Raw genomic sequence first — 27722 nt, 5'->3', positions numbered from 1 at the left:
AAAATCACACTGAAAACTAAATGACATTCTCAAAAGATAATCACCCTTGATTCTATGAATTTATTCACAGTGTTAATAGATTGTAATATTTTATTTAGAATATGACTGTATTACCACATTTTGTCGTTCAAATATATACTAAAAACAATAAATGTACAATAAAGCAAGCAACATATGAAGATGTTTAAAAAAACAACAACATAGCAAGCTTTACATTTAAAACAATATATAACAAAAGTGTAGAAACAATAATTACTAATAATTAATGGACTATTTGGTTATTTTTTTTATTGATACATGTTTTGTTAGGAACTTAAGTACACGAAATAATTGTGTACATTTTCAACTTGAACCGAGAATCAGGTGTGGGAGTAACGTGTACAATTCCTAAGGGGACAAAGTTTGGTGATCTCTTAATTTCATTTGCTTAATAAACTAGTTGGCGTATTTGTGTTTCCAGTTTTTCCTAGTAAGTTCTAAAGAAATTGTTTAATTAAAGTCATTATAACATTACTGGGGAATAAAAAGTATCTATATCGGAAAAAAATGTATATGCGCTAGGCCAGCGTCTTTTGCGATTAGAATTGAATGTTTAAACATCAGGAAAGAAGAACAAATTCTACTTTAGTAATGTCCTCTACCAAAGCTACAAAAAGTAAAATTGTCTTCCTTCAAAGCTACAAAAAGTAAAAGTTTCCTCTACCAGAGCTACAAAAAGTAAAAGTATTCTCTACCAAAGCTACAAAAAGTAAAAGTGTCCTCTTTCAAAGCTACAAAAAGTAAAAGTTTCCTCTACCAGAGCTACAAAAAGTAAAAGTGTTCTCTACCAAAGATACAAAAAGTAAAAGTGTCCTCTTTCAAAGCTACAAAAAGTAAAAGTTTCCTCTACCAGAGCTACAAAAAGTAAAAGTGTCCTCTTTCAAAGCTACAAAAAGCAAAGGTGTTCTCTACCAAAGTTTCAATAACTGACCTGTTTGGTTATAATCCATTTGTACTCTTTGTTAATAAAGCAATTGATAGAATCAAGCCAATAGTCACATTATTGAAACATTCGACCAGTCTAATTGAAATATATTTATATAAACTCCTCGAGCTGAACTGGTCAATAACAAGTGACACATGGCGTGTCAAGTTGTCCAACACGACACAGGGATGTGTGTCAACGTGAGTACTGCTGTGTTCGTGCTTCACGTGTGTGTGAGAGTCAGAAAGAGAGAGATACAAGAGAGAGAGAGACAAGAGAGAGAGTCTCTGTGTGTGTACATGTGTATATCAACGGATGAACTTGAGCATGTAGGTCTCTATTGGCATGTTGGTGAGCAGTCTGTTTACAACCAAAATGTATTCACACGAGAGACATGTGTCTGGAGTTAATGTGACCTTTAAAACTAAAATGCATTGTATAGTGTGTGTGTGAGTGTGTGTTTATGTGTGTGTAGAAACAAATAGGGCAAAGTGCTTTGTGTGCTTGCATAATTTTTCTAAGTGATTCCTGACTCACCTTCTTTGTAAACGAATGCATTCTAGAGTCAGGTAATGCTCTAATTAGATTGAAAAACACCTTCTCAAAGTCATGTATTTAGGTCTGAATGATTTATTTGACAGGTTATACACGAGCGAATTTTATCAAGTGACTTAATGAGCACACGTAATGAAGAGACGTTATAAGGAGACTTAATCAAGAGACAAACAAGAGACTTAAACAATAGAATTAAACAAAATATTTAATCATGAAACAATCAAGAGATTTAATCAAGAGACTTAATAAATAGATTTAATCAAGAGACTTAAGAGATTTAATCAAAATTTGTAATCAAGACACTTAACCAAGAGACTTGTGCAACTAACCAGCACAGACATATGCATTAATGCAACTATTCCATGATATTTGGGATTTTTAGGACCCCCCCCCCCAGACTCCACCCAATTTAAATGGGTGTGGGACAAATAAAGATAAATGATTAGAAACAGATAACCGTAGATGTAAGGAACTTAATGAAATCTGCAAGAATTCTTACGTACACTGTACTGGTCAGGTTGGTTATTAGTTGATTTATAATCAGAGACGTTTGTGGTTGTGCATCTACTCCTCAAAAAACGGTCTACTGGTTTAGAACTGGCGCTCCAGCAAACTTAAAAACTGACGATACACGGTCCAATGGTTTGGAACTGGCGCTCCAGCAAACTTAAAAACAGACGATACACGGTCCAATGGTTTGGAACTGGCGCTCCAGCAAACTTAAAAACAGACGATACACGGTCCAATGGTTTGGAACTGGCGCTCCAGCAAACTTAAAAACAGACGATACACGGTCCAATGGTTTGGAACTGGCGCTCCAGCAAACTTTAAAAATACGTTTTCATTTGTATTTGTTTAGTATGCTGTGTCTGCTAGAACTTTGTTAAGGGCGATACATATGTGAAATTTTGTATTTTTATTTATTTTATACTATTTTGAGGTGGTATGGGCACTTTAAATGAGCAATGAGCACTTTAAACATAGGTTTAGTAAAAAACTATGGTCTTCTCATAGAGAGATAGAGAATGAGAGAGAGAAATAGAGAGAGAGAGAAAAGATATTGACAGATGGAAAGAAAATTAGAGAAATAGAGACCGAGAGACATAGACAGAGAGATAGAGACCGAGAGACATAGGCAGAGACATAGACCGAGAGACATAGACAGACATAGACCGAGAGACATAGGCAGAGACATAGACAGACATAGTGGGAGAGACAGAGACCAAGAGACTGAGACCGAGAGACAAAGACAGAGAAATAGACCGAGAGACATAGACCTTCTTTTTTCTTCTTCTTCATCGTTCTCATTGTTATGTTGGAGTGTTCATATGACTAGACCAATACATGAGATGAACTGCGCAGTGGTTTCCAAATCAGGGAGCTCTCCATATAGTTTTCTTTCTATTGGGGTGATTTGGGGCCAATGTCTTATACGGGCCTCTTGGTAGAGAGAGCAGTTTTGGAGGACGTGGTCGGCATTTTCTGGTGATACTCCACATGGGCAGATTTCACTGGTTCCAATTTTGAGCTTCCGGAACATGTGTTGTCGCATTCTGTTGTGTCCGGTCCTGAGTCGAAAGATTAGACGTTGGTCTTGTCGGGATAGCTTATAGTAAGCGTCATCTTTCTTGTGATTTGGATGGGAGCTCGTCCATTTCTCATTTATTTTATCTACAATTAATTTCTTCATTTCTTCTGGATAGAGTGCAGAGTTTACTTGTGAGTTTGTTCTCCCACTCTTGGCGAGTGTGTCAGCCTTCTCATTTCCTGTTAGTTGTATGTGAGCTGGTATCCATTGAATAACAGTTTTTTTGCTATTGTTGTTGAGCTTTGTAAGTGCTAGACATAGACCGAGAGACAGAGACCGAGAGACTGAGACCGAGAGACAAAGACGTAGAGACAGAAGAGAGACATAGACCGAGAGACAGAGAAAGATGTTTGAAAATTTAACCAGAGAGAGTTCAAGAGGTAATTAAAATAAAAACGAGTTACTCCGCCTAGTGCTCAACGGTTTACCGCCCTTGCGTAAGCGACTACTTCAATAAATAGTGAGTGACCTTATATGCTGTATAAGCCACTTGAGTTGTCCCACTATACGTTATCAAAAATCTATTTTTAGACTAGACCTTGATGCATCACTGAAGTGATCCAAATTGCCCGTGTTCCTGTCTTGTATCTAGAGCTAGAATCTGCATGACATCTTAAAAGCTGTGCTTCTCAACCTTGTAGTACAAAGCTTAAATCAACTCACTTTGTCTGTCTGGTACAAAGTATGTGCACATTATTTCTCCCACACCTAATCTCGAATCAAATTGAAATTTGCAGTTATTTCTTTTACCTGACAACACAAGAAGCAATAATGATTTAAAAAATATTAGTTAACTATTGTTAATTAATTATTTTGTCTTGTATCTCCAACAAGGGAAAGACATTTTACCGTATTGGCTTGAGGAGGCCTTGGCTCTCGAATTCAGGTCGCTCACTTTTTTTCATAAATACATTTAAAAAGCGATCACCCAGATACCCCCTACTTTCTCCCCCCCCCCCCCCCACACCTTATTCCAACTCGTCCAGACAAGTGATAGGATCATAGCGTAGTGAGACAAGTGATAGGATCATAGCGTATTGAGACAAGTGATAGGATCATAGCGTATTGAGACAAGTGATAGGATCATAGTGCATTGAGACAAGTGATAGGATCATAGAGTATTGAGACAAGTAATAGGATCATAGCGTATTGAGACAAGTGATAAGATCATAGCGTATTGAGACAAGTGATAGGATCATAGCGTATTGAGGATCATAGCGTATTGAAACAAGTGATAGGATCTTAGCGTATTGAGACAAGTGATAGGATCATAGCGTATTGAGAAAGCTAAAAGCATGAAATTACACTAAACTAAAAAAAACAATTGGTAAAATTATTTGTAATCGCACAGATTTATTAGCGTTAGTCTGGATCTATTATAAATTTAATTAATGACTGATCCAAACTCATTGATACAACTACAGATAATATAAACTTTGTTTTTTTTTAAAAGTATTTTTTACAATTATTTTTTGTTTTGCTTGCTTGTCAAGAATTTTATCAGCTCGAAGGTTGTTGGGGTGGGGAAGGGGGGAGAGATAACGTGAGAGAGACATTCGAGGCACACTACGTCTGTAACGGACTTGATGCGGGCCTTTTATTTATCACAAAAAGGATGTCTCCAATAGAATGATACGCAGCTCTCGAGGGAGTCGACTATTTTGAGGCTAGAAAGTCGGTTAGAATCGCATTGTCTTCTGCAGGAGAACGTCTTGAATCATCTTGTTGCAGAAGTCTCTCTAAAAAAACGGAACAAAAGATATAACTGTAATGTTATAAGACATCTCGTCATTTCATATACAATTTTTAAACGTCGGTAATATCGGTAAAAAAAAAAAAGTCATTTTCTGAAGGAATAATCAAATATGGAATCTTGACTACAAAGCGAGTACAACATATTTTTTCACAATACAAAAAAAAGAAAAAAAAGAACGTCTTCTCGCTACCTCCTAAAGTCAGCTCGTCGGTCTACGCCTAAGGGCGAGCTCCATCGGTTGAGAAACGCTGTTTTAAATGATTGCATCAGCACTGTATAAAGTTGACTTAAGAGTTGTGTTTAGTGATTGGCTCTGATTTTATACAGAGATATAGCTTGAAGTAGCTCGTGTCATGTATGTTTTTTTGTTAATTTCAATCCAAACTATTGTAAAAAAAAAAAGCGAACTTAAACTTTAAGGAGCTCGCAAAGACCTTCCTTCATGGAACAGTACCAGGAAAAAGAAGAAGAGGTAGACAGAAAAAGCGGTAAGAAGACAACATACAAAAAAATAGACGGGCCTGCCATTGAAATAGGTTCTATCCAAGGCAAAAGATAAAGAGCAATGGTGAAAGACGGTCGACAAATCTTGCGTGGTGCCCCAACAGACTAAAGGAAAGGTGAAGGTGCAGGGCCGCCGCTACCTATTGTGCAATGTGTGCATTACACGCAAGAGGCCGACTTAAGAGGGCGGCCAAATCATTATTCCAAGGTTACCTTTATTTTTTTTAAATTTTAGTTTAATAAAAACAATTACTTAAATATTTAAAGATTTTATATAAATTCTAATTATTCCATTATCCTTTAAAAACTAAAAAAAAAGATATTCGTACATAGAAGTTAATTTTGGAAAGTTTATGAAAATAACAAAATAGAGCGGCTCTCGAAAGATTCCCAACGGGTTTTTCTATAGGCGCCTACTCCTTTCTGGCCTTGAATTTTCGCGGATTGTTTTTAATATTTATTTTGAATGACGCTGACAGAAGCAGATCAATTAACACATTTGTTTCTTTTTCTTCTTAGTGTCTACTTACTACATATAAATATTGTTGTTTAGTCGAATACACCGCCCTGTAAGTAGATCTAGTCATTAAAAAGTCAATGTTAAAATCATTTTCACTTTTATGTAAATAAAATGGCCGTTAGTTCAACGTAGAAACGTTTTGTGTGATTATAGATGTGCATCTCCATTAAGCTACTAGTTGTTTGGCGCTACAATCCAACGACTGGCCAAAAACATGGGGTGGGGGCGGCGAAAAAAATGTTTTATTTTCATTGTAGTTATTAATATATTAGTAAAATTACATTATTACCCATGTTTAAAAATTAAAATATCTTAAGTAAGTGTGACAACATTTTGGTGGTATGATGTGTTGTCATGCCGGGGATTTTACTTGAATTCAATAGTTAACAAAACTGACGATCTAGACTCACAAATTAACGATTCTTTGATAAAACAAAACTCTGGAACTTTATTTAAATATAACGTAAGTACAGTTTATGTACAAATTACAAATCAATGAGCATGAAACATATTACAAAGGCTTTTCAAACAGAGCTCTTAGAAACGTGACTGTCTACAAGGACATTATTTATTCGACCCCCTTTACCTTCTTACTACCGCCAATTCTCTGGCGCTAACTCTTTTCAAAAATGTCTTTGTTTAAATTCAAATCAACCAATAGATTTTAAACATACTAATTACGTCCCTTGGGTAAATCCTGACTTGAATGTCAAGTGTCTAAATTTGAGGATTAAATCCGGAGACTCATGTCGAGGGCTTATATTACTTTCAAAAGTGAAATGTACAAACAATTCTATAATGTAATCTGTGACATATTACCCCCCCCTCCATTTAGCATTTGTATGGTAATAGAAATGCTCATATGTATTAAAATATTTAAATATACACAAAATACCATACATGAAATTATAGAAAATGGTTGAGGTAACATATGACAAAATAAAGTCAACTTGGAGATAAAAAAAAATGTAAATGCAGTGAATAAAATTATTGATGACTTTGGACACCTGTTTCACTATTCAAGTGGTTATGAAAATGAGACAATGCTTGTCATGAACAATATCAAAAGTTGTACAAAGCATAATACTTGGATAAATTAAATCTTGAATTGAATAGGTTATGAAGCTTCATGATGAAATTGAAATATGACAATACAAAAGTGATATACTACACCTGTGGAAGAAAAAATATCTACAATTATGTTAAGAATTAAATACATCTGGAAAGTGTGTCAGCGAAGACATTCTCACGTCCAGGAATCGTCTTGACCTCAAATTGGTAGTCTGTGAGTTGTAGACTCCAACGAGTTAACCGACTGTTCGCTAACTTCTTTGAGTTCAGAAATGCTAGTGGTGCATGGTCAGTTAGGAGTGTGAAATGAGCACCTAGTAGATATTTGGAGAACTTGGCTATGGCCCATACAATGGCTAGACATTCCCGTTCGATGGTTGAGTATCTGGTTTCAGCTGGTGACAACTTCCTGCTGATGAAAAATACTGGGTGTAAAGTCTCTTGGCATTTCTGTGAAGTGTCTTGGTATTTCTGCATTAGGCATGCACCTATAGCTGAAGATGAAGCATCTGTGGCTAGGTAAAATTGCTTCTCTGGATTCGGGAGTTTGAGAATAGTGTCTCTTGAGAATTCAGCTTTAATGTTCTCGATAGTGGTATGTAGCTTTGTAGACCATGGAATCTTCGTTGGTTGTCCTTTCTTAGTGAGTTCAATCAATGGAGCTATGAGTGCTGTGTAACCTGGTATGAAATGTCTGTAGAAATTACACAGACCCAAAATACTTCTCACTTGCTTTTTACTGGTGGGGACTTTGATGTCTAGTATGCGTTGAATAATGTCCTCTTGAGGTTTCAGCGAATTGTAGCTGACTTTATAACCCAGGAAGGATATTTCTGACATGGCTAGTTCTACCTTACTAGGCTTTATGGTAAAACCATGTTGTTTCAGTATGTTGAAAACTTCTTGTAGTCCTTTGATATGTTCGTTCCATGTCTTATGGAATATGCAAATGTCATCTATATATGACACTGTGTCAGAGCGATTGCCTAGTATGCTGTGAATGGCTCTATTGAAGGTGCTGCTGGCGTTGACTAGACCAAATGGCATGAAGTTGAAATGGAATAGTCCATAAGCTGTGGGGAATGCCGTAAACTGTTTGCATTCTTGTCTGACTGGTATTTGGTAATAACCTCTGGATAGGTCTATTTTGGTGAAGAACTTTGCCTCTGAAAATTTGGTCATAAGATCTTCAGGATTTGGCATAGGATATGAGTCAAGTTGGGTTATTTTATTTAACTGTCTGAAGTCGACACACATTCTTGGAGTTGTCGTTTGCTTCCGTTTGACAAGAACTATTGGTGCAGCATATGGAGAGTTGGAATGTTCAATGATTCCTTGCTCTAATAGTTGGTTAATTTCTTGTTTAAGAAAGTCTCTGTAGTGTACTGGTAATGGGTAAGGTCTTGCTTTTGTAGGCTTGGAATCAGTAAGTATTATATTGTGTTCCGCAATTGACGTTTTGCCTGGAACATCTGTAAATATGTCTGAATTTTCTTTGAGAATGGTAGTCAGTTCTTTCTGCTTTTGCGGTGTCATTGAATTGAGTTTGATGTCTTGCCAAAATTCAGTTTGTTTGGTAGTTGTTTGTGGCATATTGATGTCGTCAAATTCGGACGTGTCGTTTTCATCTTCTTCTGGTATGACTGCAAGACATGATATGGCTCTTTCATTTTGTTCTGGGCTTGTGGTACCTTCTGTTATTGTGTTATATTTTTGTAACATGTTGACGTGATAGATTTTCTTTTTGTTGCGTATGTCTACCTCATAGTCAACATCTGTTATCTTTCTGAGTATGGAGAATGGACCTTGCCATTTGATGAATAGTCTGTTGCTTTTGTCTGGTAGTAGCAAACATACTTGATCTCCTGGTTCAAATTGTTTCAGTGTTCTGTTTCTATTGACTCTCATTCTGGTATTGGAGTTTGCTATGGCTGTGGCTTCATTTGCTTTTTCACATGCAGATATGATTATGTTTCTGGTATCTTGCACATGTTGAAACGCTGTCTTGGTTTCTGATGAGATTGAGTTTTGGCGAATAATAGCTTCTTTGAGGATTGCCATCGGTCCTCGAGGGTTGGCGCCATAAACCATCTCGAAAGGTGAGAATCCTGTGGTTTCTTGAGGACTTTCTCTGTATGCAAACAGAGCTGCTGGTAGCAATAAGTCCCAATTCTGCGGATTGTCGTGTGCTATTTTCGAAATGCACCTCTTCAAAGTACCGTTGAATCGTTCGCAAAGCCCGTTGCTTTGGGGATGATAGGGCGTTGTGAACTTCATCTTGATGTGGTACATGTTCATGAAGTCTTTGGTAATGTCAGCTGTGAACTGTGTGCCTCTGTCAGAGAGGATAACTTCTGGGAAACCAATTCTGGAAAATATCTCTGACAAAGCTCTGGTGATGTCAAGCGCTGTAATGTTGACTAGAGGTACTGCTTCTGTCCATCTTGTACATGTGTCAATCAATGTCAGGACATATCGATGGTTTCTTGTTGAAGCTACTGGCATAGGACCAATCAAATCAACTGAGACTTTTTGGAATGGCTTGTCTGTCAATTCCATATCTTGAATAGGTGCCTGTGATTTGTTGTTCTTAGGTCCTTTGACTTGGCAAATATGACATGACTTCACGTATTTCTTGACGTCTTTAATGATACTTGGCCAATAAAATTCTTTGAGGATTCTGGCTTTAGTTTTGACTACACCCATATGGCTGGCGTGTGGAATGTTATGTCCTGTTGCCAGTATTTCTTTCCTGTATTTCTGTGGCACTATTATTTGCTGAATGGTATTGTCTTTGTTCATGGCATTCTTCACCAGGAGGCCATCTTGAAAATATGGTTTATTTGGTAAATTCAGCTGTTTGTTTGCTTGAGCTTTCTGATAAAGTATTCGCAATGTTGTATCTCGTTTCTGTTCTTCTTTGAAGTCATCATGTGTGAAATATGACTTGTCTTGATGGACTTCAGTTTGACCAGTTAGAGTTCTTGTATCATTGTTAGAGACTCTGGGCATGTCGTCTTGTTCTTCAAAGTTCAACAATGGACATTCGGGAATTGGAGGTGGACTTATGACCGGTAGGGATGGGCTTGATGTAACTGGGGGTGTCCATGTTGAATGTTCTTGATTGTTGCTGGCTACTGGACTAGTAACTGGTTCTGTTGCATTCTGCATAACTTGAGTAACTGAGGTAGCCATGTGATTATTTTGGCTAACTTGTTCAGGTGCCAAATGTTCTTGTTGTCTGGACATGGATCTTGTCATTACTGCCAAACATTTTTGACCTTGCTGTATGGCATTTGTCCATTCAGTAAGTTCTTGAGGAGTGCATTCTTTAACTCCTTCTATGTTTCCAATGATTAGGTCCACTGGTAGATTGGGTGTTACTAATGCTTTTGTTTGACCACTGAAGAATGGTGTAGTAACATAAATGATGGCTTCAGGTAACTTGCTGACAGTTCCGTTGAATGCAGTGGCTTGGACGTGGTTGCCTGTGAAACGGTTTGCGTGTACGAAGCGTTCATGTACTAATGTGGACGTGCTTCCGGTGTCACGAAGAACTTCCACCTTCTTGTCTCCTACAAAGCCTGGATAAAATTTGAGACCATTGGACTTTGCAATGACTGTCATAGTTGAGTGCTCATTGTAATAGCTTCTGTTATATGAGCTTCTGTTTGGCATATATTGTGGTCTGGAGTCCTGTGAATGACTTCTGTAGCGAGGTTTGTTGTTATCTGGTTTATTGTTTCCAGGTGCTTTGTTGAGATTGTATTGCTCTCTATTGCTGTATCTTTGAGTTGGTGATGTGGGTCTATCAAAATTTTGATTTTTGGAGACTGCCTGTTTTTTCCAACATTCATGAGTTTGGTGACCCTTTTTATGGCAAAATGAACATTCTGTGGTTCTGTTGCGGCATTGAGATGTGAAATGCCCTAGTTTATGACATTTGTTGCATTTGACTTTGTCATCTGACTTATATCTTGCATTTTTGTCTTGAGCAAAGCAGACAAAATTTTCTTCAACAGATGGTTTGACTGACTTGTTTGGATAGGCTGCTCTATATTGTCTGATGATCTTGGTTAATGTCTGGATATCAGTAGGATTTCTCTCTATAATGTAGGATTGAATATCTTCTGAGTGAGCATGGGTGATGTTGTCGATAATAATATGTTGACGAAGAGCTTGGTAACTTTCTTCTATTTTTGCCATTGATACCCATCTATCAAACCACATTGACATATTAGCTACAAAAATTTGAGGATCATCATTTTGCTGTGGCCTTTCATTATAGAATTTCTTTCTATAGTTGGCTGAAGTTGCTCCGTATTGGCGCAGTAGAGCTTCCTTGATATCAGAGTAAGTGCTGCGTTCATTGATGGACAGTTGTGAGCAAATGTTGACAGCTTTGCCAGTCAAAAGGGTGAGGAGTGAGCTCGACCAATGTGCTTCAGGTAGACCGGATGTTGTAGCTATTTCTTCAAATCTTATGAGATACGAGTCCATATTGTCAATGTTTTCGTTGAAAGCCGATATTTTGTTCATTAATCTGTATTTGTCAAACATACTTGAGTGACCTTGAATTGGAATGCTTTCTTTATTTTCTTTATTTTGCCTTTCGAATTCCATTTTTTCTTTTTCGTGTTGTCTTTGCTTTTCGGCGTCTTGCCTTTGCTTTTCGGCGTCTTGCCTTTGTTTTTCAGATTCTTGCCTTTGTTTTTCAGATTCTTGCCTTTGTTTTTCAGATTCTTGCCTTTGTTTTTCGGCGTCTTGCAATTTTTTTTCTTCTAATTGCATGCGTTTTTCAGATTCTTGCCTTTGTTTTTCAGATTCTTGCTCTTGATATTCTTTTTCTTCTTGTTTCTCTGCCCACTGGTCTGGCTTTGAAATTTGCTTTTCTTTGGCAAATTCTATTAATTCGAAGAATCGTTGTGTTCTAGCACTGGAAGCCATATTTAATTTTTTTGTTAGTTTCTTGTATTGGAGCAAAATGTTCGATATCTGGATTTTGGCTTTATCTCAGATATAATAATAATATAGATCTAGTGACAAAGTTCTTGAAGCCTCAATTTGCTAATAAATTCTTGACAGTAGACTTGTAGTTACTGGAGTCGTATGATTGATATATAGATCTATTGAGCCGATGTACTTTTTACTGGTTTAACAGTTAGTTAAATCTGGTCTTCTTTATAACGCCAGTTATTTGCTTTACTGGTCTTTTTTATAATGCCAGTTATTTGATTTACTGGTCTTTTTTATACTGCCAGTTATTTGATTTACTGGTCTTTTAATAATAGATTTCGTGAGTTAGACGTAACTCTAACGAAAATCTTTATAAAAGAATTATCGATAACCAACTGACCTGTTAAACACAGAAATTCTGTCCTCCGTTAAATAAGAATGAAGTTCCTTTGAAGAGTTTAGAAATTGGTCCTAGATCTTGAATAAATTTCGTTAAAAGTTGTCCGTGAACTTTTATTAGTCGGAGAGTGCCAGATGTGACAACATTTTGGTGGTATGATGTGTTGTCATGCCGGGGATTTTACTTGAATTCAATAGTTAACAAAACTGACGATCTAGACTCACAAATTAACGATTCTTTGATAAAACAAAACTCTGGAACTTTATTTAAATATAACGTAAGTACAGTTTATGTACAAATTACAAATCAATGAGCATGAAACATATTACAAAGGCTTTTCAAACAGAGCTCTTAGAAACGTGACTGTCTACAAGGACATTATTTATTCGACCCCCTTTACCTTCTTACTACCGCCAATTCTCTGGCGCTAACTCTTTTCAAAAATGTCTTTGTTTAAATTCAAATCAACCAATAGATTTTAAACATACTAATTACGTCCCTTGGGTAAATCCTGACTTGAATGTCAAGTGTCTAAATTTGAGGATTAAATCCCGAGACTCATGTCGAGGGCTTATATTACTTTCAAAAGTGAAATGTACAAACAATTCTATAATGTAATCTGTGACAGTAAGAGACGTCGTTTCATCTTCTAATAAGACCTTGTCAAATGTAAACCGTTTTTTTTCTAGAGGCGTATGCAACAATGTGGGTAAAAACTTTTTAAAGAAAACATGTCTAAACGTCTCCGCTAGTGTGATTCGTCTGGGTTTTCTTATCTCAGAATGCTCAAATTTCTTCCGACTATTGCACTTCATTATAGTGACGATTTTTGTGTGAAATAAAGGTCCGCGACAAAGACGTCTTACTTTACACGAAGATGATCATAAAAAGATCACGCCCATTACAGACATCCGTGTGTTATATTTACTTAGAATGTCCTCGCATAATACTGTTGACCAGGACTGACTCATTATTATTAGACTTAATATGACCCTCAACTGTTATTTTTACTAGGATGAAAAGTCCGCTCTAAAAGAAAACACATTAATATTGGTCTTTTAAAAATATTCTCTCATCTTATTACGAGAAAAAAGGCGTTGTAGCCGCCAATAGAGTTTTTGAAGCTGAAAGCACCACAATAAGCTCAGCGCCAGGACCCGCCCCGGAATCATGCCCCTTGGTGACTTGAGCTGAAACCTGCCGCATCTTCAGTTCTATCTCCAGGAACAACTTTTTACATGGCTTAAAAATATGTAGGCAACACTGTATCCGAAAAAAAAATTACATTACGTTAATTTCGATTCTAAACAGAAAAAAAGTAGGGGAGGGTGTGGCATTTTTTAATTTCGCCCGCAGGCAGCCACTACCCTCGCGGCGGTCCTGTGAAGCTGAATCCTTTATTGAAAAAAAAAAAAACCAACAATTTTAACCTACTAAAAAATAAATAAAAGAAGCAATAAGAAAAGATTGTTAAGTAAAGCAGGAACAATAGCACAGCTACAAAACGTAGACCAGGAACAATAGCACAGCTACAAAACGTAGACCAGGAACACTAGCACAGCTACAAAACGTAGACCAGGAACAATAGCACAGCTACAAAACGTAAACCAGGAACAATAGCACAGCTACAAACCGTAGACCAGGAACAATAGCACAGCTTCAAAACGTAAACCAGAAACAATAGCACAACTACAAAACGTAGACCAGGAACAATAGCACAACTACAAAACGTAGATCAGGAACAATAGCACAACTACAAAACGTAGACCAGGAATAATAGCACAGCTACAAAACGTAGACCAGGAACAATAGCACAGCTACAAAACGTAGACCAGGAACAATAGCACAGCTTCAAAACGTAAACCAGAAACAATAGCACAACTACAAAACGTAGACCAGGAACAATAGCACAGCTTCAAAACGTAAACCAGAAACAATAGCACAACTACAAAACGTAAACCAGAAACAATAGCACAGCTTCAAAACGTAAACCAGAAACAATAGCACAACTACAAATACAAAAACGTAGATCAGGAACAATAGCACAACTACAAAACGTAAACCAGAAACAATAGCACAGCTTCAAAACGTAGACCAGGAACAATAGCACAGCTACAAAACGCAGACCAGGAACAATAGCACAGCTTCAAAACGTAAACCAGAAACAATAGCACAACTACAAAACGTAGATCAGGAACAATAGCACAACTACAAAACGTAAACCAGAAACAATAGCACAGCTTCAAAACGTAGACCAGGAACAATAGCACAGCTTCAAAACGTAGACCAGGAACAATAGCACAGCTACAAAACGCAGACCAGGAACAATAGCACAGCTTCAAAACGTAGACCAGGAACAATAGCACAACTACAAAACGTAGATCAGGAACAATAGCACAACTACAAAACGTAAACCAGAAACAATAGCACAGCTTCAAAACGTAGACCAGGAACAATAGCACAGCTACAAAACGCAGACCAGGAACAATAGCACAGCTTCAAAACGTAAACCAGAAACAATAGCACAACTACAAAACGTAGATCAGGAACAATAGCACAACTACAAAACGTAAACCAGAAACAATAGCACAGCTTCAAAACGTAGACCAGGAACAATAGCACAGCTTCAAAACGTAGACCAGGAACAATAGCACAGCTACAAAACGCAGACCAGGAACAATAGCACAGCTTCAAAACGTAGACCAGGAACAATAGCACAACTACAAAACGTAGATCAGGAACAATAGCACAACTACAAAACGTAAACCAGAAACAATAGCACAGCTTTAAAACGTAGACCAGGAACAATAGCACAGCTACAAAACGCAGACCAGGAACAATAGTACAGCTTCAAAACGTAAACCAGAAACAATAGCACAGAACGTAGACCATTGAGAACAAAAACATAACATGATACAGAAGTATCTACACGAATAAAGTATGTTATTGACTTTATAGTAACGGACACACACTGTTCTTTGAATGTGAGCTGAAACTGAACAAAGCCATTGTTTAAAATCATCCCATGGTTTGATTCCTGTTTAAGATGAGTTATTTACACCACATCATTGTCATACTTGTATCTAGACTTCCTGCAACACTCGAACATTTCCCTGCAGCATCATTGGGATTTACAGATAGCAGCGCGGGTTATTTGAATGACATCACCGGTCTTCTGACCTACATAATCAAACCGCAAACTGCTGCTACAGGTTCTTACACCTGACTTGGGGGGGGGGGGCAAAATACACGTGAGTTGACCTACTGATCTAACTGCTCACAGAGATTTGCACTGCTTTGTCATTGTCCTAGCAATAGTGATTAACTAAAATTTACTCATGAAAGTTTTGTATCTCCCCCCAAAACAAATATACTAAATATACCTAGAATTTGTAGTAAACAGGAGTTGCGTCCTAAAATAAAAGGTACAGGTATTATCTAGTCTACTAATTGACTCAAACCTATGCCTTCACTTTACACCTAAGTCAGCTCTGGCTCTGCGTAGCCTCGTGTATACTGCACTCTTGCTTTATCTTCAGACCAAAAACAATGCCGTATTTTTTAAAATATTCTATCAAGCTTGGTAAAAGCTATAAAAATGGACATCTACAGATCATGAGACCCCAGGTTTGGAAGCCAAGCGCTTAACCACTCGGCCAACGCTCCTCTAGAGTTGGCCTCGCTACAATACCGAACCACGGGAACAATGTCACCACGTCGGTTGTGTCTTACTTAATTACCATTTTATTTTGACCAGGTGATGATCCAAGCACCTTAAAGCGAAACCATCTTACATACCGGTTTGTGTGTCCACTTTATTTCTCCAACGCCCAATCTCGGATTAAGCTGAAAATTTTCACAATTATAAATTTTACCTGACAACACAAGTATAAATTAAAAAAAAAAATAACAATTAGATAATTAACCCTTAAAGTGCTGAGCAGTTTTACAATGAGTGCATACAAGATGGAATTACAATTATGATGTTTAGAGGCTAAACTACCACACGCGTTTTAACGGTTAACTGTTGGTAATTTATTTTTATATGGAATCTTAAACAACGGAAATAAATCGTATTTGACAGATGTGGTGGTGTAGGTTGAATCTATTTATAGTGTTATGTTTCTATGAACATTTTTTTTTATGCATTAACAAATGATCATGTAACTATTGTAAACTTTCATTAAGAAGTTATATCTTCTTCTCTCCCCCTTTCACAACTGGTCCTAGAGAAGTGATACAATCATAGCGCATTGAGAAAGCTAAAAGTTAAGCAAAGACAATTGGTAAAACTATTTCTAATCGCACAAATCTATGCTATTGACCTAGACTCTCTCGATCCCTCTCTTTCTCTCTGTCTCTTTTCTACACACAAACTCTGTCCAAGTGAAGGATTATCTCTGCCCTTGTTTATGAATGCGCTTATGATTTGTCATGAATGATTGCCACAGTGCCCGCGTGTGATGGTAGATGTTTGTGCGCGCATGTGGTGAGCTCATCGTAAGCAGACGACACAATAAAAAGCAAGATGTTTCCAGGAATGCCTCTTACCGCTTTCTGGGTCCGAATGAGACTTCCTTCTGCCAACAATCTGCTACTCCATAGAACAGACACAAAATGTTGGCCCAGGTTGCGCTATCGGTTTGACCTACAATCAAATGTCAGAGAAAAGTTAGAAACAAAAAAAGTGACAAGTACATGTATAACTATAGAATGGAAAAGGCGAGGAAAATCTCGGTTAAGGGGAGACTATTCGGTAACAATAACATAGCATTTGAAAGTTACTAGAGCACCCTGCAGGGTTAAAAGTACTACAGTTGGGTAACTAGTCCGAAAGAAGGTCAGAAGACATTTTTATTTTGAAACGTATCTAGATCAATATATCCAAGCATTTTACTGACTACTATAAACTCGAGAAAAAGTGGAGCTACTCATTATCATCATCATCAACATCACTTGTCCCTTTCGTCATAGGGGGGTGCTATAAAGTAGACCACAAACATACTTATATATTATATATTATTATTGTCAGTGAAAAACAAAACAACTGAGTCTTTCTGGCGTTTCCTACTGATTTTTAGATGCCCCGAAAGAAGAAAGGTCTGTATTAATTTTTATGTCATCTGTCTGTCCGTACGTATTCCGTTTGTTCGCCCGTCCTTTTTAGATCACAGAAATAGAACAAAATGATTTACATGTAAATGATTCACTAGAGCATGAATTTAATATATTGGCGAATTTAATATATTACAACGTACTAATGCAACGGCTTTTTTTCTCTTTAACATAAAACGATTCGTTTAAAAATGCTTCCTCATCGTTACGTTACTTTTGGCTGCACATCTTTTTATGAATGGAAGTGTTTCGAATGACGTCAGAGGGAAACAAGTTGACACTGCTGTCTTTTCGGTGATGTCACAGGCTTACAGCTCTAGACTAACCATTTCTTTGTAAATGTTTTTAATGAACCAACAGGCCGTTTGCAAACCAAAATGAAGTAAACTCTACAAGCCTTTTCACCGAAAGTAAAAGTACAATAATAAATAAATCTGTTGGTAACAGTGGTGTTGGTCTAGTAGAACCAAACCTATAATGCTCGTACTTGAAAGACCGAAAGTAGAATAAAGGTCGACAAAAAATGTAAGAGTAGAATTTGGAAGAGCAATTGAAATAATGATTTATAGACATTGTTAAACGAAAAAATTGAAAGCGACGAATATTTATGAACCACAATTTAATTGTATGTAACAACAAAATGGTGTGCGCTCCATCACGGACATAGGAAAAAAGAAAGTCTCGAATTATCTTATTTATTTAGCGGTCCTCGTATGATAAAAAACATTTATTTGTCTCTCTATAAGTCACCTCTCACTTTAAGATTTAAAAAAAATTACAACGCATTCAAAAGTTGAATTTTCCTTTTAATAAATACATAATTTATTTTAAGCAGGATTTTCATAATCAGTAATAGGTTTTAGGATCTACAATTTTTTTTCAATAAAAACGGAATGTCAAAAGATGATTAAAATCGTTCTTCTGACATATTATCTCGGACTTTGTATGATAACACAAACTCTATCTGAAGTCATGTTAAAACATGTTTCCAATTTTCTTAACTAGTTTATATTCTGAAAGTGCATAGTGAGACTTAGGTTCTCCCGAGTCGTTCGGCTCAGGGTCGACAAGCTCTCTCCACACTGATCGATCATAGGCGCCTTTTGCAGCCTCTTCCCAACTGGTGTCCACGGAATTTAGGCCACTAGTTCCATGTTCCTATTGGTCACTTTGCACTGAAGGGCTTGCCAGTTACCATTCATAGGACATTGGACGTCCTGTCGGATTGGGTCAAACAATCTCTTTGAGGTTTGGCCTCCATCTTCACATGTAAACATAGCTACGTGTTCACAAACATTGCCGTTTCTGCAGTAATTGAGGTATTACAGTGTGGGGGGTCACTTTGGTATATTTCTTTATTTTTATTTCCTCCTTATTGAAGTTCATGGTATAACCTACTTTTTGACATTAGAACAAACGTTTCTATCAGTGGCGTAGCTAGGGTAGGAGGGAGGTGGGGGAAGAATTTGAAAATTCCCCCAGACCTCACTTGAGGGGGGGGGGCCCAAACAAGTGTTGTTTACATTAATTATTAAATATTACGCAAAATGCAGGGCCACACATAGAGGTCAAGTCTCCCGGGTCCCCAAATGATGGTAAATTCTTATCTACGCCCCTTGTTTCTATGGGAGATTGCAAAATCCTAAACTGTTAGCGTGTTTTTAGGCTTTTTACGTTGCGCATAAAGCTATTTAGGGTTGGTGTGTCTTGTCTAACCAAATAAAACATATAATTAAATTGGGATTTTGAATTTTGACATTTTTAGGCATTGATTGCTGGGGGCTTTCAAAAAAATCTTTTTTGAAGCAACGTCTGTATTTTATACGATAACTGTAATGGGTACAATGGATCTAATTTGGAGAAAGTAAAGGCGGTTGGTCGTTGTGTCATCCACATGACACCCTGCTCATTAACGGTTGGCCAAAGAAAAGGATGACCTTAACAACATCTGCCCTCTAGATGGCACGGTCTGAAAGGGGAAATTTACTTTTACATTTATCCACACTGACGTCTCCAACAAGTATTTCTCCTGACTGAAGATTTCATCAATGGAATAAGTTCAACGTATTTTTTTTTTCATTTTGCTCTTCGTCTCCGACATTCAGCGTAAATTTATGTGTTTTCAGATAATGGTACAGATAAAAAATAACCCTCCTGGAACTGCAGAAGAGTGCTGTTTTATTTTGGGTTGCCTAGCAACGTGATTACAAAACGTGAGGAGCACGAGCACTGGAAACAAATCGCGTTGATTGCTGGGAGTTTTCGAAAACTTGGACTCTCGTGCACGTAGTGGTACAGCAACAAAACGCAATCAAAGAGCAGCTCACCCGGTCCATCGGGTTTACATTTAGGAACAAAATCAGTTCGAAGTGACATGGATTCATTTTTTTAAAAATTAGCAAACCATTCAACTTTGTAATGCATGGGCCATGTTCAGTAATATGATTTTTAAAAAAATATTAATTTCTAATTTATGTTCAAGTTATATAGTAATAGATCTAGACCAACAACAATACCTCTGTGCGATTAATAATATTTTGTATTAATTGCTTTTTTTTTGTTGCTATTTCATGCTATGAGCTTTCTCAATACACTATGATCCTATCACTTATCTGCTCCAGTTGGGAAAATGGTGTGTGTGTGGGGGGGGGGGCGGGGGTTAAGAAAGAAAGGAATATGTGGGTGGATTTTACCGTAATTAATTTTTAAAAGCATTTCTGAATTTAAACACGTGCAAACGTGGGAAGACATGCTAACCACTCTGCTAGTGAGGTACTTTTGACTAGAACAGATTATATTGTTATACATTGTTTGTTTCAATTTAGAACGGCGACCTATAAAGTGAACTAATTCAGCTTATACGACCATTTCAGTCAAGTACAATTTCTTTCCCTTGTTCGAGATAACAATGAAATAGTTAATTACCAATAGCTAATTAACAAATCGGTTATTGATTCTTGTGTTGTCAGGTAAAGAAATAATTGTGCAAAATTTCAGCCTGATCCGAGATTGGGTGTGGGAGAAATAATGTGTACAAACTTGTTACCAGACAGACAGACAGACAGAGTGAGTTGATAGAAGCTTTGTACAACACGATTCAAATTACTTGACTTGTGGTTTTGACTTTTTGATTTGAAAATGTGACTTTTTGACTTTGGCTTTGACTATGTATTAAGTGTGAACTAACAGTAGGAACTACACAAAAACAAACAAACAAAAACAAAAAAAAAAATAGATAGAATAATGAGGCCATCGTTAAGTGGTTGCTATCTGAGTATTTTCATTTAAAAATATTATTGTCTAGTAGTTCGTCTGACTCTCAGAGATTGGAAAGGTCACGTTAGTGGATTGCTAGAATTGTATTTTTGTTTCACTTGGTAAGTGACGACTCTGCCTGTCTACATTTTTGAACGTCTGTCGATCAAATCCTATCATCTTCTCTTAACGACCCAATGAAAATCGACCATCATTTCAGTTTCACATACGTCTAGGCGTATCTCTATCTAGGACGTCCAAATGAAACATAGTGAATGAGTAAATGTGAAAGACATTTCTTCTTCTATTTTTAATTTTGCTACAATCAAACGCTTTCAGGTAATCTTTTGAAGTAATGTCCCGGATGCTTGAAGAAATAGGTCACACTTACAATGAACCAATCATCTTGGAAACGGACCGGATGCCAGAGAACACATGCCCAGACTTCTCACGTGAAGGAAACAGTGGAATTTGAAACACTTGATCTGTATGTGTGTGCTGGGGGAGAAGAAGGCGCCAAAGATGGCTCCAGGTGATTGCTGTTTTTTTTTCCGATTTATGGAAATGGTCAGATGGGTAAAGATTGTCCATAAATAGGGTCAATGAAACACTTCAATTAGACACTCACTTCATAATTTGAATTAAAGTCATGTAAGCTTTCCTAGACATAATGAGAGTTGAAGAAATACACGTAGGTTTCTCTGTGCCGTACTGTATGCAATGCATATAAATGATCATATATTTTCAAGCATAATAAAAAGATGAAATCTTATTGTCACTTCACAGTCACGTGGTGTGCGCATCAAGGTTTGAAGAGAAGTGTAAACAGGAAGTTTATTTGAACATTTTCTTCTCGAATATTCAAGTTTCTACATAGAACAGTAAGCCTGTAAAAAATATAATTTCAGCAACGAGAACTTTCGGTTTGAAAACAGAGAGAAAGAGAGAGAGAGAGAGAGAGAGAGAGCAGACGATCTTGTGTCTAGGTCTTTAGTAAAAAAGTTGCTTCTTTTCAAGTGTACTTTTGTAAATTTATTATTGAAATTTAGTTACATTGTGTATTAATAGTGTGTTTAATCCTTTCATGATTTCCACTTAGACAATTTAAATCTTTTATTGCGAATGAAGAATAACGTCGAATTTTGGGTAATTGGATTTAAATTCTTGAGATACCAAGACGCACTATCTATTTTCATTGCAACAATTATCAAGTCGATTCTTATAAAAAAGTATTATAAAACAATAACACCAAAATAAACAATTTGATAAAGCAACAAAATGATTGTGTTGCACACAAACTCGTGGAAAGCTCCTGTGGGTCAGTTATACTCAAACATTGAGTTATCAACCCCTAACTTTGGAATGGAATCAACAATATTACATCTATTCATATGAACTGAATGGGACTAGCAAGATGCCACTTTGTAGAAGGAGATATAGGAGAGCACTGTCAACTTCCACAGTGGAGGCCAAGTGTGAGCCACGTAAACCATACGATTTCCTGCATTTTTAGCGGCAGAAATGTACAAATCATTATTTAGGAAGAACAGCGTTGAGCCTAAGTGTACGTTACACAAATAAAAATGTGATAATTGGGGAATGAACGTTACAGGTACATATAACAGGACATATTCAATTGTAAATTTAAAAAGCTGATACAGAGATTCGCTTGTCCTCTCGCTTTACTGTTTTAAAATTGAAATATGTCGCGTGTAGACATGGCCAGTGACTGCTAGAATAAGATATAAACCATCTCTGTGAAACCAGTCAATGGTTCGGTCCCTTTTGCCTTTATAGTGTATGCAAGGGCTCCCCCTCCTCTTTTTTTCCCAAATCTAACTGATCAAAGATCTACCAAAATCTCTTGACAAATGCAAACATAAATAGTACAAAAGTACCATTTGTATTAGAAATGTCTATCCCCTGTTCGGGTGCAGGCTCATGTTTTAACTTATTTGGGAGATTGGTTGTGGAGAAGTTTTAGAATATGATGTTCTTAATTTTTGAGCTGAAGATATACCAGTCCACTTGTGTCTGTTACGAGAAATAGTTCCTTGTTGAAAAAGCCAATCATGAGTGTAGTATGGACGCTATAATGATACAATGGACTTTTATCAAGGTGTTCATTATATATAGAGTAGGCAAAGTGGAAAGCATTCAAATTCTCACTCTCTCTCTTTCTCTCTCCTCCACAGATACACTCTCACTGACACTCACACGTAAATAACATACATTAAGGAAGTCCACCATCTTCCTCTTATTTCAAGCGTAAGAACAAAATTTTCAATACAAACCGATTCGTTTTAGACTAGTTGTATAAACTTTAAGGAAGCCCTTATCTCCCTTGAGTTAAATATAGATTTGACACAAAAAAAAATCAGCTTAAGACAAAATTACATTTGTAAACTTTTGTCAATGAAGGGCAACCCCAATCATTGATACGCCTCGGACTAAAAAATACGATATGATTTATTGAATAACGAACGAGTACAATTGTTTACTTGGATTATAAATGTATCTTTAACCTACACATGGTAATTGGTTGATGTTTCCTCGAGGTGCATGCAGGAAATGAGCTGGACGATGAAAGCACTTACCTTGTGCAAATGAACACAGATCTCAGCAGTTGTGTATTTAGGGGTCAATATGTGTACTATCACAGACATTCTAACGACGCGTTACCTTTTTCCCCCTCATCGTAATCTCAATGTGTGACTCCCTGTATGTTTAGAAGTATGGGTAGATCATGTAGGCGCGGCAGGGCGCTCACAGGCGGGGTGTTGGGTGTATGTGTGTTAGGGAGAGGGAGAGGAAGGAGTAAGGTAACACTGAAAAAAAAAAAAGTTATCTGACTGTGTGTTACGTCACGCCTGTGGCGAGCAAGAGGCTACCTGGTGGCGGTGTCTGCATCTTATGAAACAGGGATTCCAAACATCTTTTTCATGGAGATCCTTTCAAAGAATAAATGAATTCGCTGCAAGTAAACAAACAATTTTAGAACTGCAGGGAAGATGAATGAATGAATAATGATATAATAATAATAATAATAATAATAATAGTAACACTAAATATTCCTCACTGTCTTTTGTCTTGAATAGAATTGGATAGACAAAGACAGAGATCAATGGAGAAAGGTGGTCAACAGATCCTGCGTGGTGCCCCAACGGTTCAACAGACAAGGAATAGATGAAGATGAAGAAAAAGTAAAACAAACGGTGACGTGAAAAATACATAAGCAACTTTCTCCGGAACCTCTAAGTGGTTTTCATGTTGCTTTTAGTCTACGTTCTGTTCCACACATTTTGAGACCCACTGCCCACGAGTCAGAAATGTAAGCCTTTGAGCTGTTCTTTAGTCTGATTGATCTGGTGTTTTTATTTCCAGCAAGAGATGTCTGAGGCTTTTAATTACATTGATCAGCAAAAAAGTCTTTGAAAGGTTAAAAGTCTCCAATCCTTACACCGTACAGACTAAAGCCCTTACATTGATAGCATTTTTTTAAAACCACATTGAAACTGAAACATTTGAAAAAAAACCTGACATATTATTAAGTGAATAGTGTTTTGAAATGTTCTAAAGAGAAAAGACATCCGATCTATAGCGATCTTTGGACTCTTACGTTCGAATATTATGCTTGACGTACTTACAATTTATCATAGTGCTTTTACTTAGATCTGTACATGTCCAGGCAGAAGAAATTTTTTTTTTACAAACTATATATAGACTTCTATATCACTAGCAGTACACACCGGCTACACCCGTTGATTTGCTCCCAGGCTATATATTGATAATTATGGCAGTAATACGCCCTTTTTTCTTCTTTTTTTTTTTTTGATTTATAATAAAAGGACCACTTTCTAACGATCAACCTTACATACTTTTTAGTCCGTGAATTAGTGTATCTGTCACAAGTTTACGTTTCTCTCTTTCTCTCTCTCTCTCTATTCCCCTCTCCTCTCTCTCTCTCCCTCTCTCTCGTACTCTAGAACCGCATTTTGTTGTTTTTTTTTAAACCTGCGCTTCGTAATTGTTTTCGACATCGACTTTGGACTTGATTTGGAAACACGCGATTCCTATACTCTCCACCGACACATACACACACTCCTAGTTTTGGCCCTTTAGTTAGAATAGCACTTTCACTTATCCGCTCCCCATCCTCCCGGACAAAACCAAACAAATTAGTCTATGACTTTTGTCTTTGGCTTCTCAATTCAATCTATATTTCGACCGTGCTCCCCCCTTCTCCTTATTTTTTTCTGGTTAGTTTTACTTATTCTTAATGCAAGCAGTTTCTGGTATTGTGAAAAAATGCATCTTTCGAAAGACTCAATTGAAAGCCACATTCCAGTTCCATTTCCTACATTTTTTTGGGGTATCTTGTTCTCTAAATTAAAAAGAAATAGCTTTGGTTTTATTTATTTAAGAAAAAGACTCTAGTTCTATCTTATTCATGCTATTAGGATTGGGTTTTGTTTTATTGAGTCTGCGTCTCAAAGGAAGCGGAAATGACGTAAGGCAGATTACAAAATAAGTCGACTTTGAGAGAAAGTAAAGAATGACTTTGAAATACGACATTTGTGAGATATTTCTATTTCTACTTTCTATATCGACTGCGCCTTTTAGGGAAATACCAAATAAATAAAGAAATACATACAAAGGTTTGATACAGCTGGGCGTTTTTTTGCGAATAGCGGTCGTCAGGTTGCGAATATGTAAAAAAACGTTCGTATTGAGTAGGAAGTAAAAGGAACATGTGTTCGAAATGTGATTCGGATACGTACGGCAGTTTAAGAGATCTCATGATCGATGAATGCGTCAGTCAATAGTATTTTACAAATATATAATACATTCAATTCTATCATTTTGATCTACAGCCATCTCTTCCTGAACTGATGGATATCTCTTCCTGAACTGATGGATATCTCTTCCTGAACTGATGGACATCTCTTCCTGAACTGATGGACATCTCTTCCTGAACTGATGGACATCTCTTCCTGAACTGATGGACATCTCTTCCTGAACTGATGGACATCTCTTCCTGAACTGATGGACATCTCTTCCTAAACTGATGGACATCTCTTCCTAAACTGATGGAGTTATAGGTCTGAACGTTATAATTTTTTTATTTCCGGAGAAACGTTTGAGACCTACAGGTCAAAGTTCAAAGAAATAAAACAGTGTCAAGCCCATTAGTCGACTTATTTGTAAAAATATTTGTTTAACTTTCGATTTTATCGATTTGCCGACACCTATTTGTAATACGGACCTCTCTGAGATTCTGAGACTCTTTGACTATACGACACGTGACTAGAAGGATTGCTTCAATGTCCCCAGTTAGCTCATGTTGGCTAACTCTACCAGACAAACAAAAATATTTTAAAAAATCCTTTTAAAAAAAACAACAACCATTATTTATCTAGTAGGAAGAAATCTGCACGTACAACTATAATGCTATATCATTTAAGAATGAGGAAATTATTTCTCTTATTTGATATCAAACAAAACAATTAATAACAAAGAATTAATTGACTTGTTTTTTTTGTTTTTTTTTAAATTGATTCTTGTATTGTCTACATCAGTGGCGTAGCTAGAGTATATGATGCCTGGTGCGGTACCTCATCTTGATGCCCCCCCTCAAAAAAAAAACAAAAAAAAAAAAACAAACTAACTAATTAATACCATTGCAAAACCTTACTTTTTTTCAAAATAATATGTAGGCCTATTCATTAATCAAATATTGTTAATTCTTTCATGACCTTAATGACCTTTCATGACCTCAGCATTATCATAGCCTTGACCCCTGCAGTCCATTATGTCTAAGCCACCCAAACGCAATTTCTCTAGAATCATCTCAGCGATTCCAGTAGCATGCGTGTCCTTTGTGTTGATGAAGTCAACAAAAGACTCACGAACCTGCACCCCGTCATTCTCCATGACAACATACCGTAAAATTTGGGAAATTTTATCCAGCTTTGAGATGTCAGGTGTACTGTCAAAAATAATAGAGAAATATTTGGCTTGTTTTACTTGCTGTATGATTTGTTATTTAGCGTGATCCCCCAATATTGTAATAAATTCATTTTGTATTTGTGGAGACATGTATATATTCAGTCTGGAACAAAGCTTAGTTCGAAGCACATGCTCCCTCAAGAGTGGATCGTACTTTGATAGTAATTTTACTAACTCTCCAGGTTTTCGTCTCTTGTATAATCAAATCTAGGGCCTTGTTGTCAATATTGTTCCCTACTCTCAGGCAAACTTCAAGTTCCCTCCAAGCAAGCGATGACTGAATGTGAGCTCTGCTGGTCTCATGTTTTTCTATTTTCGGGGATAACCTCCATCACTCATTGAATCCATCTTTGGATTTAAATGAAGATTTGGTACTTGATCTTGTTGAGAAGAGCATGCAGGGGAAGCAAAATAATTCTTTTTTTTTTTGGCGAATAACACATCCACTTTCTAAGAACTTTCTCACCGTTTGACATTTGCCGGAAAAAACCAAGCCTTTGAAAGCTTTCTAGGCTTTCCTTTTGCTGATTCTTGATGTCTATGCTCCTCTCTGAATTGACTGTCCATACGCTGAACTGTTTCAGATCCTTGAGTGAGAAGGTGTATGCGAATATTATCTGTGATGACATCAGGCCAATCTCCAATGTCGTTCAGTCTAGAGTTTATTATCCTGCTTTCTGTATTGTTTACACTGTCTGGTGGTTCAGCTTCTTCAGTATGAATTTTTGAGGACATGCTTGTGTGCTGTCCTTTAGTCTCTAGAACCTGCGGTATTAAAGTATTTTCTTCTTTTCACGATGTCGGCCTCATCCTTTTTTTCTGAATTCAATGATTACCGTCTCATCTTGCTTTGTTGCTTTTAATTGTTCAGTTAATTCATACCCATTAACAGCTCGCCTATAGTCGGTGGACTCTGGCAATGATGTGACTTGAAATTGTCTCGATGCTTCTTTAAACTTAAGAAATTTAAGAAACGCACCTTACTGCGGTCAAAGAAACTGCTTTATGCGGATGACATTGTCCTCTGGT

At 36.9% G+C, this 27722-nt stretch overlaps 1 protein-coding gene across 3 annotated transcripts in view; it reads right to left on the bottom strand.

Moving 5' to 3' along the window:
* Window positions 1-23435, bottom strand: part of LOC106070211 (uncharacterized) — a 36248-nt gene extending 12813 nt beyond the window's left edge. Inside the window, exons 1-2 of one of the 3 annotated variants that reach the window (XM_056032909.1) lie at window positions 23282-23435; window positions 16866-16962 (exon numbers count right to left, since the gene is read on the bottom strand). Coding sequence is in view for 1 of the 3 variants with exons in the window: in XM_056032899.1 (XP_055888874.1) it covers window positions 971-989 (19 nt within the window). In the remaining 2 variants the exon portion in view is untranslated. Of the gene's footprint in view, window positions 1-970; window positions 1218-16865; window positions 16963-23281 lie in introns of those variants that run through there. The other 2 variants (XM_056032920.1, XM_056032899.1) reach the window with 2 other exon arrangements.
* Between the last annotated feature and the right edge of the window lie 4287 nt (window positions 23436-27722).

The sequence above is a fragment of the Biomphalaria glabrata genome, chromosome 1 (genome assembly GCF_947242115.1).
Source record: "Biomphalaria glabrata chromosome 1, xgBioGlab47.1, whole genome shotgun sequence".
NCBI lineage: Eukaryota > Metazoa > Mollusca > Gastropoda > Planorbidae > Biomphalaria > Biomphalaria glabrata.
The sequence above is the reverse complement of the archived record's forward strand: the minus strand, read 5'-3'. Positions and strand labels throughout refer to the sequence as shown.